The sequence below is a fragment of the Trichosurus vulpecula genome, chromosome 5 (assembly GCF_011100635.1).
Source record: "Trichosurus vulpecula isolate mTriVul1 chromosome 5, mTriVul1.pri, whole genome shotgun sequence".
Lineage (NCBI taxonomy): Eukaryota > Metazoa > Chordata > Mammalia > Diprotodontia > Phalangeridae > Trichosurus > Trichosurus vulpecula.
This window is the reverse complement of record NC_050577.1, coordinates 24,645,473-24,658,970: the sequence shown is the minus strand read 5'-3', so window position 1 is coordinate 24,658,970 and position 13,498 is coordinate 24,645,473. Positions and strand designations below refer to the sequence as shown.

Below are 13,498 nucleotides of genomic sequence, written 5' to 3'. Positions count from 1 at the left end.
AGAGAGAGGGGGTGGACTTGGGATGTCATTGGTAGAATCAGTTATTGTGAGTCAACATGTTTAAGCACCGCCAGGCACCAGTTGAGTGCTGGGCATACAAAAAGAGGCAAAAACACAGTCCTGAAAGAAAAAAAAACCTTCTATCAATACAAGCCAGGACCTTTTCTGCAATTTATAGTTTTACTGAGTTGCCTAGGGCATTGAGAAGTTAAGTGACTTGGCCAGGGTCATACAGCCAACGTGTCAGAGGTGAATCGTGAGCCAAAGTCTTTGTTGTTTTTAGGCTAGCTTTCTATCCACTGTGCCAGGCTGCCTCAGCATTAGTTGAACAAATTTAACAGAAAGGGAGAAAGATCTGGTCTGGCACTCCCTGTTCTTAATGAACTCATGCTGACTCCTCATCCCTTTCTAAGTCTTTGCAAGCTGCTCATTTAATAATGCTTGCTTTGTTTTTCTCTTCCCAGTAGGAACTGACATTAAATCTGCTGGCCAACAGTCTGAATTACCCACCTTCTTTCCCATTCGGAAAGCCAAAGCAATGTCAGTTCCTCTCTAGTCCCTGGCTCCTCTCCCTTTTGCTAATACCACTAGAAATGGTTTAACAATCACATCTGCATATTCCTTCAGCACCAAAGGCTAGCCAGACCAAACCTTGCAAACTGAGGTCAATCAATAGCTCCTGCCTCGGATTCCTGCTCATTTTTGTTCACTGTGTGTCTGATTCCTGGCTCCAGGTCCCTGGCATTGATTCCCGAATCTCTCTTGTAGGAAAACCCTGCGCCAAATCTCCATTGCCTTCCGGGGGGAGGGCTCTTCTTCATTTGGCTTCCGTTTATCAGGCATGGATAACATAACACTTCCCCCAATGGCGCTATAAGCACCTCCTAACAGTCCTTAGCCATATGCATGATTTTGGCTTTCTTTGTCCATAGCATTTCATATAGGACCTTTGGTTCAAGAAGTATAAAGTATTATTAGGCTCCTCTCAGACACTGGGAACATTCAGATACTATTCAGACTGACTTCTTAGAATTATGAAAGAGGTTCAGACCCCTTGAAGAAATAAGACCTAGTCTATCTATTCTAGATAAAAGGGATGAAACTAATGTTAGTCCTGTTGAAAGGCTTTCAAAGTGAATGATCATGCAGGTTTAGCCAGCATGGGTTTACTAGGAACAAACTCCAACAAACTTTATTTCTGGGGTTATTTTATAGGGTTTCTCAGCTGTTAGAGCAGGAGAATACTAGAGGTACCAATGTGTCCAGTAAGGCATCTGGCAAAGTCTTTCAAGAGAAAATTGTTGGCTCGACGATGGTCTATCTGGGAGAGAGAAGGAGGTCAGGGGGTTTGACCACTAGAACAAAATCATTTAAGGAGTGTTGGCTTAGAGCGAATGATGGGGTTAGAACAGATTGTTGATTCTCGACTGGGTTTGGAGGGGTATTGCTATCTGAAGTGCTAGACATGGGGAGGATGAGGTGGCCAGAACCACTCAGTGGGACATGGGACAGCTGTCAAAAGTCCATAATGGCAGGATGAGATCAGGTCTAGACCTGATGACCTTGAGATGAAGGATCTCAAGAATGCAGAGAAGATGGCAATCCAGTAGTTGGAGTGGGCAGCCCAAGGCTGGGGAAGGAACAGGAATACTGAGCAGAGTAATGGAGAACAGTCAAAATTCAGACCTCACACTGCACTACGTTCTACAACTATCTATGACAATAATTACCATTGTGATTACCTCCTCTTTTTGTCTTATCCTTCCGGTAGACTTGAAGTACCTTGAGGACAGGGGCTCTGTCTTATTTGAACTTTATACTGCTGCTGACACCCAGAACACGTCTAGTAGATACTTAATAAATGCTGAATTGACTTGAAGGGAATTGGAATAGATGTTAAAATCCACAAATTGGTTCTTATCAGCCCATTCTCATTAGTCCATTTAATTGATGAATGGGCTAAAGAGGTAGGGGAAGCTGGAAGGGCAGACCAAAGATATAGAGGACAAACTGACAAATTGGCATGCTTTTTTACACTGTTATCATGGGGTTGTCTTTACATTTAAGCCTCCCCGTTGGCCCCATCTCTTTCTAAAGTGATATTGGTAATTGGTATTTCGTTTCATCACCATCATCATCATGACTGTCATTTTATGGCACTCTAAGATTTGCAGAAGGCTTCATGTACTTCATCTCATTTGAGCCTCTGAAGGACACCACTGCTAGATGGAGTCTGCAGGTATTATCAATCCTCTTTTTCCTAGTGAGAGGCAAAGTGGCTTACCCAGAGTCACATAGTAAAGTAAGAGCTCAAGGTAGGATTGAAAACTGTTCTTCTGATTCCAAGGCCAGTGTCTGTCCTATGCACACCCTGCCCATAGAGATGACATTTAAGGTCCTTCTAACAAAAAGGTTCTAATTCGACATGCATTTATTAAGCACTTACTATGTGCTGAGCATCAGAGATTAAAAATGAAATAATCTCTGTTCTCAAAGAGCTTATATTCTATTGAAGGAGATAATATTTTTATGTCTATATAAAGTAAATCAAGGGCAGCTAGGTGACACAGTAGAGTGCTCTGTCTGGAGTCAGGAAGACCTGAGTTCAAATCCAGCCTCAGACACTAACTAGCTGTGTGACGCTGGGCAAGTCATTTAACCCTGTTTGCCTCAGTTTTCTCATCTGTAAAACGAGCTGTAAAAGGAAACAGCAAACCACTACAGTATCTTTGCCAAGAAAACCCCAAAATGGGGTCACAAAGAGTTGTACATGACTGAAACAATGGGACAATGACAACAAAATAAAGTAAACAATCAATTAGCCAACAATTATTTAGTGACTGCTTATCCTAGTCTAAAGGTTCCTAGATGGCACAGTGCACCATGTGATGAACCTGAATTCAAATTCGGTCTCATATACTGATTAGCTGTGTATTCCATTTCTCTAAATCTCAATTTCCCAATCTGTAAAATAGGGATAACACTAGCCCCTACCTTACTGGGTTGTGGGGATCCAATGAGATAATAATTGTAGGCCCTTTACCAACATTAAAGTGCTTTATAAAATCTACAACAACGATGATGATGATGATGATGATGATGATGATGATGAAGACGATGATGATGGTGATGGTGATGGTGATGGTGATGGTGATGGTGATGGTGATGGTATGCCAGGAAATATGTTAGCTTGTTGGAGACTCACAGACAAGAAAGGAAACATCTCCTGCTTTTGGATGGCTTACCTTCTACTGGTTATTCCTGTAAACAGGGAGAAAGGAAACCCAAGTGGAAAGAGCCAGGGCTCTACCACGAGCTCGAAAAGAAGCCTGGGACTGAGAGCATAAGAACAAAAACACCTACCAAGATATCAGCTCAGAATCTCAAATTGAACACAGAAAATTAATGATGTGGTTTTCAGGGGCTTGAGAATAATGAGCATTTCCTTTGAAATGATAACTTCCTTTGCTGTCAAGATAGTATGCATTATTTTTGCTTCTGACAGTAAAAAAAGAAAAAAAATTCAAGTACTCTGCTCTCCACATTGAGAGCAGCTCCAGACAGTGTTTTCAATATTTCTCTTGACATTGTCAGCCTTAGTGCCTTAACTACAACCTAGAAAACAGTGACTATTACGGCTATTAGCCTTTTTCCTAAGAAAAACAACTTTCCGTTACACCAAATGCATTTTCCAGAGAAAAGGGAACCACTCACATTATCTATCCACTTTACTATAGAAAAAAGCAGGGAAAAAACTATTCTAACCATTCAAGGCAGAGTCCTGCCCTACATGGCCACTCATAGCCATCTAATGGAAATCTACCCAACAAATCAGGAAGGAGATGTTTTTTGATATATTGTGGATACCAGTGAAGCAGCAGAGCTTCCCACAAGTACTAGAAAGCCCAGCTAGAACCCTGATCTTCAGTTTAACTGAATGCAGCAACTACTTTATTGCTTTATGTCGAGGGATAGGTAAAGGAAGGGGCATGTTAGTAAAAGTTTAACAACTTGCTCTCTGAAAAAGAAAAAGTACTCATGACCCATTTTTAGGTGTAATCCACATCATTAACATTTTCTTTTTTTATATATATTTTTGGAGGAGGAGGGAAGGCAAGGCAATTGGGGTTAAGTGGCTTGCCCAAGGTCACACAACTAGTAAGCGTCTGAGGTCAAATTTGAACTCAGGTCCTTCTGACTCCAGGGCCGGTGCTCTACTCACTGCGCCACCTAGCTGCCTCCCTCATTAACATTTTCTCTACCTTTTTCTGTAAGTTTAGACAATCAACAAAACAAGTCCTTGATTTGTAGGGCTAGAAGATTTATGAGGTGCAAATGAAAATGTAACAATGGTGTCTCACAAGCCTGGAGGAGCCAGCTCCCGCAAAGCAGTGGATAGAGGGCATATGGACGCCAAAGTAAGGCAGCCCTGCCCTCAAGGAGCTTACATCCCATTGGACAATCTTAAAATTTGCATACTCCATTTATTACCGTTACTTTTCTGTGCATTATTGTAGCAACAGCTGAGAGACAGGACAAGGTAGTAGACAGACCCTGCATCTAATCCTAATTTTGAGGGAGGAAGAGCGTGCCTCCGTCACATGCTAGCTTTGAAGGGTACACAAGCCATTAAGTCATTCAACCTCTTCTTCTTCTTCTTCTTGTCACTGCCGTTGGTGCTGTTGAGGTTCCTGGGCAGTTTTCTAAGACGACTGGCCATGGAGGAATCGCTGACCTGGATTAGAGGCTCACAGATTTGGATCTGGAAGGGACCTCAGAGGCCATCTAGTTTGGCTTCTTCATTTTACAGATGACGAAACTAGCCCCAGAGAGGTTAAATGATTGGCTCAAGGCCAGATAAATAACAAATGTCAGAGCCAGAATCTAAACTCATATTCTCTGACTCCAAATTTCAGTGTTCATTGCATCATACCGCCATCAGCAGAGGGCGTTTCCACGCTGGGATGTACTTACAATGATGGAATCACAGGCCAGGAGCAAGAGAAAACCTTAATGGCATCACATTTACATAGTGCTTTCCTCCCAGCATCTTGTGGCAGAGCACAATTCCTACTGCTCCCATTTTTCAGATAGGGAAACAGGTTGGAAGAGGTGGTGAGTCATTGGAAGAGTCAGAACTCCCAATACAGGGCTTCTGACCCTGAGACCAGAGGTTGTTCCACTACTCCACAGCTGCCCCCCATGTCGAGACACAAAAAGGTATTCTGTAATTTATTTCTCAAACTTAGCCAACAAAAGAATTTCCCTTTTACTGCAGCTCAGATCTGAGGGGGCAGGAAGGGAAAGTATTTCACTCCTTTAAAAGGCAAGAGGCGGAATAAGAATTATTTTCCATTCACTTAAGGATTTTCATCCGAAGAGATTTTCTACATTTTTATAGCTTGGGCAGCCCATGGAGTCAATAAGCAATTTGTATATCATCATGTCATAATTTATTCTGCAGAATCCTGGGTAATTATTAGTGACCACTTTGATTTTCATTGCTTAAAAGCATGCGTGCGTTCTCAGTAGATCCTCCAAAGAGGAAAAGTATTCACTAATAGAGTAAATTAACATAATGGACTCTCTGAATTAAGATAATGATTGATTCCCACCAGCTAAAACCCCAGCAAAGAATAACAGATGAGAAAATTGCCACCTTTATCCTTGTTGATTGACAAAATCGCTAACACAACAAGCCTGTGTTGACTTACCTCTAAAAGCAGTCGGAATCCTTCTCTTTTCTTAATTTCCTCCACAAGGTATCTGTAATTAAAAACACAACTGCATCAGAAAGAGAAACTCCAGAGCCAGAAACATTTCAGGCTCAGGATAGGATTGTAATCACTGAGTCTTTTCTGTACACATAATCCTAGATTTAGAGCTTGAAGAAACCTTAAAGACTATTGATTCCAACCATCCCATTTTGCAGATAAGGAAACTGAAGCCCAGAGATGTTAAGTGACTTGGCCGATGTCAAACAGCTGGTGTCTGAGATGGGATTTGAACCTAGATCTTGCTGATTCCACGTCCAGGGTTCTATCCACTACATGAGACTGCCTCACCAATGGATAGATACATTATTCTAGAAAACATAAATTGGTATATACCTTAAACAATTCTTGGATTTCTTGGAAGGTGAGTAAGAAGGTAAAATATTTGTCCAAATTAGAATGGGAAAGACAATTTGAGTCACCTCTGGGTGGGGTGGAGTGAGTGAGATAAATGGAGTTCAAGATGAGAATTAGCAAATCAAACCTGCCCGGATTCTTCCAAGTCATGGGATCTTAGATTATAGAATCAGAATTTCAGAACCAGAAAGGTCCTGATGGGGCACTGAGAGTACAACTCTACAGCGCCAGACAGTTGGGACACTGCCCTGACCCCTAAACCTTGACGTTGTATACCAAGATCCACCCAATGCTACCCACAGACTAGCCAAGCATCTCCCATCTCCCCACAGCTTCAGTTTCAAATTCCTGAGCCCTACTTCAAGCCGCTTGGGACGATTTAGCAGAAACTATAGCTGAGGTCCTAGCTTGGAACTTAAGAACTCTTGATAGCACTGGGAGACCCAGAATTGAGTCTAGGTTGTCACTAACTAGCCATAGAACCTTAGATAAATCTCCTTATCTCACCCCACCTCTGTAAAAGGAGAGGGGCAGACTCATGGGTGGCAAACTTCTTTTGCAGCTCTAAAATTCAATGTCAGGATGGAAAAGCCCTGCTCTGTCTCAGTATCATTCTGGGACAGTTGGCATTTAGTATTGATTAAGAGGATCCTGGAGAATCATTCCCAAATGGAGCAGTGATATTTGGATCGAAACTCTGTTCTGTTGCTTGCCATGTGGATATCACTTAACCTCTCACATCTAGGGATAAATAAAGGGATAGATTTAACCCAGGGTCCACAGGTCTGTGGACAGATTTTAGGGGGCTGGTGACTGTGGATGGGAGAAAAAGATTACATCTTGATTTTCATTAACTTTGAGGGGTTTTGGTAATCCTTGTTATTTTGTTTTATTCTGAGAAGGGGGTCCATTAGCTTGACTAGACTGACAGAGAGATCCATGGTACAACAACAAAAAGATGAAGAACCCCCAGCCTAGAGGATCTTTAAGATTTCCTCCCAGACCTCTGGGGTCTTCAACAGTTTCCTGCCTTCTGCCACTTCGTGAAATGGCCTTGCCTTTTCCTATTGCCTTGACTCCCCAAGTCTGACCACAACCACTCTGACACCTCCCTTCCCCTCCCCCCTCACCAGCAGTCTTCATCATTCTACTAAAGGATACCCTTGGGTGCCCCGAGCCACTCCAGGCTTCTGAAATCTGCCATCTGTATTCAGCCTATTCTGCAAATTTCAGTACAGACAGATGTGGGCTTGCATGATTCATCACAGACACCCACCTAGGTATAGGTGTCTATAGCATGGGTGATTTACTCTAGGCTTCTACCCCTCCCTAGCCACAGAAACACGGCCCCTGTCACAAAAGCCACGTCATGTCCCACCTAACCTTTGCCTCACTGGCAACAATATGTCCCTCAGTCTCCATGTGAGTGAACAGAATGCATTCCACTGTTGGAGATTGTGGGCCTAGGGAATAGATAAATGACACCCTGGGGGCCAGCACCAAGGAGAGCTGCTGAGTTGTTTGTTGTTGCTATAAAGACGGATGCCCATGATTCTTCCAGTGTGCTGCTTTAAAAATCACCCCACGGCGAATACGCATTTAGTCTGATTGCTGAGACGTACCGCAGCAGGCCAGCCTCCCCAATGGGTAGCTGCAAACGTGGCAAAATGCTTTTGTTTTTCTTCCCCTGCTGGAACCCAGCAAGCACAATTCTCTGTTTTGTGTCAAGCAGAAGTGGCGTTTTCCAACCTGTGGGGTTCTGAATTCTTTTCCCTATTAAAACTGAGTCGGCATAATAGAGTGGAAAGAGGTCTATGAGCAGTGGGCACAACAGTGGACTGTGAGTCAGGAGGACTTGGGTTCAAATCCCACCTCAGACACTAGCTGTGTGACCCAAGTGTTTTCAACTCTGTCTTAACACTCTGGAGAAAGAAATGGCAAACTACTCCAGCATCTTGAATGGCAAACCATTCCAGTGTCTTTGCCAAGAAATCCCCATGGACAACCCTGGTGTGCTCTGGCTCACGGGGTCACAGAGTCAGACATGACTGAACAACAAGTGCCCATTACCCAGAGGTTTCCTCTGATTCCACACTCACCTAGCAAAGCTCATTGCACACGGACTCTGTGAGAACTGGGTTAAATGATCTGCCAGGTCCTTCCTGGTTCTAATTTGTATGATCTTGAACTAAGCCCAGAGGCTAAGGAATGGCCACCATATTAGGAATCAGCAGGAGTGGCTCGAGAGCTAGAAAGTAATCTGTAGCTAGAATTTATATACATTCTTCATGTATTACATTCGTTACAGTATTTGTGGCTTTACATTCATTATCTCATTTGATCCTCACAACAGCCCATGTGAGGTAGGTGGTATCATTTGCCCCACTTTACAGATATTACAAATAGAGGTTAACTTGCCCAGGATCACACAGCTAGTAGTATTTGAGGCTGGATTTGAACTCAGTTCTTCCTATGGCACTATGGTGCCACCTATCTTTGTCATTTAGATAGTTAAATATTCCCCAATTACATTTTAATCAGGTTTGGGCTGCCCTGAGGACTGTGTGCCCTTAAGCTGTGTGTCTGGCATCTCTGCCCCAGACCATTTAATCACAGCCCCGTCCACATCCCACCTTCCTCACATCTTGGATGGAGAAGTCATACATCCACCTAGCTCAGCTGATCACTTTAAATCCTGCTAGCGAGCTGAGCAAAAGCGTGTCTAGGACTCGTATTCTGGACACGTTAAAGAAGACGATTCCCGAAATAAGTAGGGAGGATTCTCTTGCAAACATTTATCAAGCATTCTCCCGGTAAAATGTAAACTTCTTGAGATCAGAGATGGTTTCATTTTTTTGCCTTACTATTGCTGGTATCTAGGCTGGTGCATGCTACCTAGCAAGCAATTTTTTAAACATTTATTATATTGAAATGAATGAGATAGATCATTCTAGCCTAGGGATTCTTAATCTGTTTTGTGTTATTGACCCCCTTGGTTGTCTGGTGAAGCCTCTGGACCCTTTCTTAAAATAATGCTGTTAAATGCTTAAGATAAAATACAATTTTATTACCAAGGAATTACAAATGACAAAGGAAGCCAATCACTGAAACAGAGTCATCAAAATATTTTTTAAATGTGCATGCATCTCAGGTTAAGCATCCCTAGTCTTGTCCAAAGCCACACAAACTGTCCTTCACAAAGAATAATACATACAGAAAAAAGCCCCACAATGTAAGTATTATAAAACCTTGCCAGTGGAAAGAAATGTGTCCCTTAAATCATAAGGTCAAGAAGCTAGTTCCCAAATTAAGCCAGGTCTAAATTCAGTAACATTGAAACATTATCACTGAGGCATCTGCGTAATCCCCACTGTAACCTATCAGGAAGAAAGGAGACACAGCTGGTCAAGTAGTTAAGGAGCCTGGCGCAGTGCCCAGGGAAACTGACAGCTCATGACATGATGCCGCTAATGCCCACTGAAGCTGCCAAGCGCTCACTGCATGGAATATGCCTTATCCTTGAGACGCTGCCTGGGTAAGGCAATTCTGTTTCTTGAAAAAACAATGTCACTTTCACTTAGAAAAGAGCCCAGGTAAGTCCTCACTATCAAAAATGTGGATCTCTCTATTCTGTATCCTGGGAACCTGCTCACCTTGAGCCAATGGACTGGAAGGAAATTACTTTTGTCTACCATCAGGAAGCACTTTCAACTGATTAAGAATGCCCTCAACCAGAGGAATCAGCCATTTGGCTATGTGTGCAAATGGACACACTGGGATGGAAAAAAAGATGGCCCCAGAATGAAGAAGTGTCTATAGGTTACTTGGGAGGGTGGACTGTGAGTCTTCAGAGCAGATTAAAAATAAAAGCAGAATACAGAAAGGAAGAACTTTCTGACATACCTTCCAAGACTTTGTAATTTAATGTCTCTGTGAAGAGAAACTCCTAAAACGGAGTTTGTGCCCTTTGAGTTGGCACCACGGTACGCCTCTGGCCCATTTTAGGGATGAGGTGTCAGATGTCAGCTACGTGAAAGGTTAAGGCAGGTAGCTAACTATAATTTGCATTTGGAAAAGGGGAGACTCTTTTTCAAGAATTGATGCATAGGTCACAGAGCCCACAGCTGTACTCACTGAAACATGTAGGGGGAAGGGGGAAGAGTCTTGGGCAAGGAATCAGAAAACCTGGGTATTAGTCCTAGCACTTCTAAGTAGGCATGTGGCTCCAGGGCAAGTCCCCAAGGCTCACTTTCTTCATCTGTAAAATGGGATTATTAATTCCTGACCCTCCTGATACATAGAACTGCTGTGCAGATAAAAGGGGACCATGTGCAGACTTTGGGGGACACCCTATATAGCCCTTTGAGATTTGTGAAACACCTTAGGTATATTATCTAGTTTGATTTGGACAATGACCACATAAGGTAGGTGCTTTTATTATCATCCTCATTTTACTGTGAGGAAAAAGAGCCTGAAGGAGGGGAAATGGGCTTCCTGGGGTCACACATCTAGTAAATATCTGCAGTAAAATTTGAACTCAGATCTTCTCCACTCCAAATATAGCACTTTGGCCACCACAACACACTATGAAAGTATAAAGTAGGTTGCTAATATGCGTTGTTAGAGAGATTCCTTTACCAGAAAATCCCTACACCAATGAAATCACTGTCTGGAGTATCTATTAATCTTTACCCGACTGTGTGGGTATGTGCATGTATGCATATATGTTTAGAAGAGCACCTTTGTGTATATACAGAAATATTTAATCTCAAGCAGAAAATCTAAATATATATTGACTGAAGGCAATGAAACCAAACTGAGATAGATGTGAACTTTAAAATAAATATTGTCATTATATATTTATCTTCAAGTATCTGAGGTACTACCCATTCAATCACACAAGAGAAAAATGTAGGATCATAGGAGTTTGCAGTGGGAAGTCCTAGAGGGATTATATAGAGTCTGGTGCTTCTTAAACTGAGTCACAAAAATTTGGCAACAATAAAAGGTTTCTGAACATTCAATGACCAAAAACTAATTAAAAACCAAACACATAATGAATCCGAGGTGTTTCGGGCAGTGCTAGCCCATGTTGCATCACACATCTTCACTGCAACCTTGGTTCTGAACACAAAGCACGCACACTTTGCACTGTGCATGCCACCATGCCACACAGTGCTGATGAAAGCTGGAAATGTGGAAAAGGGTCACGAGTGGAAAAAGTTTAAGAAGTTCTGTTCCAGACCAACTCCCTCATTTTACAGATAAGTAAACTGAGGACCAGATATGGGAAGTAACTTGTCCAACATCACACAGGTAGCAAGTAGTGGAGTGAGGCACATGACCCCAATCTAGAGCCAACCTCAGCTATAGTTGAATCCCCTGGGACAGGGTGGAAAGGAAGATATTGACCATAATTGTAAGTTTCTAGGATATTTTTACTGTAGGCCAAAATATAGCATCAACATACCATTTCTGGCCAGTAATCAGTATTCCTTGATACAGAGATATTTTCAGAATCCTTCCCAAATCATCAGAAGCATCTATCCTAAACACTGTTCCCACAGGGACACAGCCAGATCTGAAGCTTTATTTCACATTTTAAAACTCCCATGTGAGTGATGTTCCAGAAACGATAAGTTCAAATATGTAAGGAAAATGGCCTCCCTGAAACTCTTAAAACACTCCTTTCCACAATCCGTTCTCTTTGAAAACTTTCATGACCACTGACTGGGACGCTGGATGGGCATTGGATGCCCCTCCTATCAAGACGCGCCATGTTCAAAGTTTCAAAATAGGTTAATAACTGATCAGACACTGAATGTTATTTTTTATTGGATCCAGTCATTAAAAGCCTTGGGAGACTATATTATAACAGATAGAAACTAGGGCAGCATAGTATAATAGAAACTTACATTAATTATATCATATTATTATTATAGCTAACATTTGTATAGCACTTAAAGATTTACAAAACACTTTATAAATGTTATCTCATTTTATCTTTATTACAACCCTGAGAGGTAGGTGGTATTATTAGCCCATTTTTACAGATGGGGAAACTGAGGCACAGTGAGGCTAAGTGAGTTGACTAGGGCCACACAGCTAGTAAGTATCTGAGGCTGAATTTGAACTCAAGTCTTCCTGACTCTAGGTCCAACTCTGATCAGTGGAAGAGTGCTATATCTGGTAATCAGATGATCTGGCTTTCATGGTTTTCCTCTTTGATAGTTGTGTGACCTTGGGCAAATGATTAGCCCTCTGAATCTCCTTCCCACTGATAAAATGAAGGCATCAGAGGGCATCATCTTTAAGGGTCCCTCCAACCCCAAATCTATGATCCTATAACAAAGTCCCCTTCATATCCCACTGCAGGGAGTTAGGACTATTCTAAATTTGCAAAGAAATTCCTTCTAAATTAGAAAATAAATTAGAGAATTTGAGAGTTGGAAGGGACCTTGGTGGCCAAACCAAATATCCAATCCAAGACAATGAGAGGAAACACCAATATGATGCATCTGACATATGGTCATCCAACCTCTGCTCAAAGACCCCCAAGAAGGAGGTACCACCACTTCTTAAGACAAACCATTCCACTTTTGGTCAATTCTAATTATTAGGAAAGTTTTCTTTTTCTGCCATCAAACCTAAATTTGCCTCATTACAACTTCCACTCATTGCTCCTGGTTTGCCCCTCTGGGGCCAAACACAATCAATCTGATCCCTCCTCCACATGACAGTCATCATCCTTCTCTATTACCCCTCTGACCCTCCAGGTCAAACATGCCTCATTCCTTCAGCTGATCCTCCTAAGACAGGCATTCAAGACTCTTCACAACCTGAGATGCCTTCTAGATGCTCTCCAGACTTTCAATGTCCTTCTTAAACAGTAGTGCCCAGGACTGAACACAAGACTCCAGACAAGATCTGATGGTGGCAGAGTATGGTGGGACTCTGATCTCCCTACTCCAGGAAGCTGCACCCCTCTTAGCCCAAGATCCCCTGAGCTTCTGTGACTTCCACATCACACTGAAGATTCATATTGATCTTTCAGGCCACTGAGGACTCCAGATCTTTTTCAGGATGACTTCGGCTTCAGCAGATCTTCCCTATCTTACCATAGGATGGTAACTTTAGAGTTGGAGAACTTACAGACTCTGAGTATTACTCACTTATTTTATAGAAGAGGAAAATGAAAGAAAAAGCTAAGTGACTTGCCCAGGTTCAGCTAGTAAATGCCTGAGGGAGGATTTGAACTCATATGGGCAAAAAATCTATCTATTATCCCACCTAACTGAAGGCTGATTGATTCTGGTCTGGAGGACATGTTCTTATACTAGGAACTAACATCACTATGGAAAAGTCAT

At 42.3% G+C, this 13,498-nt stretch overlaps 1 protein-coding gene across 1 annotated transcript in view; it reads right to left on the bottom strand.

Annotated features, from left to right (window-relative positions):
- Window positions 1-13,498, bottom strand: part of GADL1 (glutamate decarboxylase like 1) — a 169,135-nt gene that overhangs the window by 77,417 nt on the left and 78,220 nt on the right. Inside the window, exon 12 of the mRNA XM_036760996.1 lies at window positions 5,715-5,766. Coding sequence (XP_036616891.1) covers window positions 5,715-5,766 — 52 coding nt within the window. The remainder of the gene's footprint in view (window positions 1-5,714; window positions 5,767-13,498) is intronic.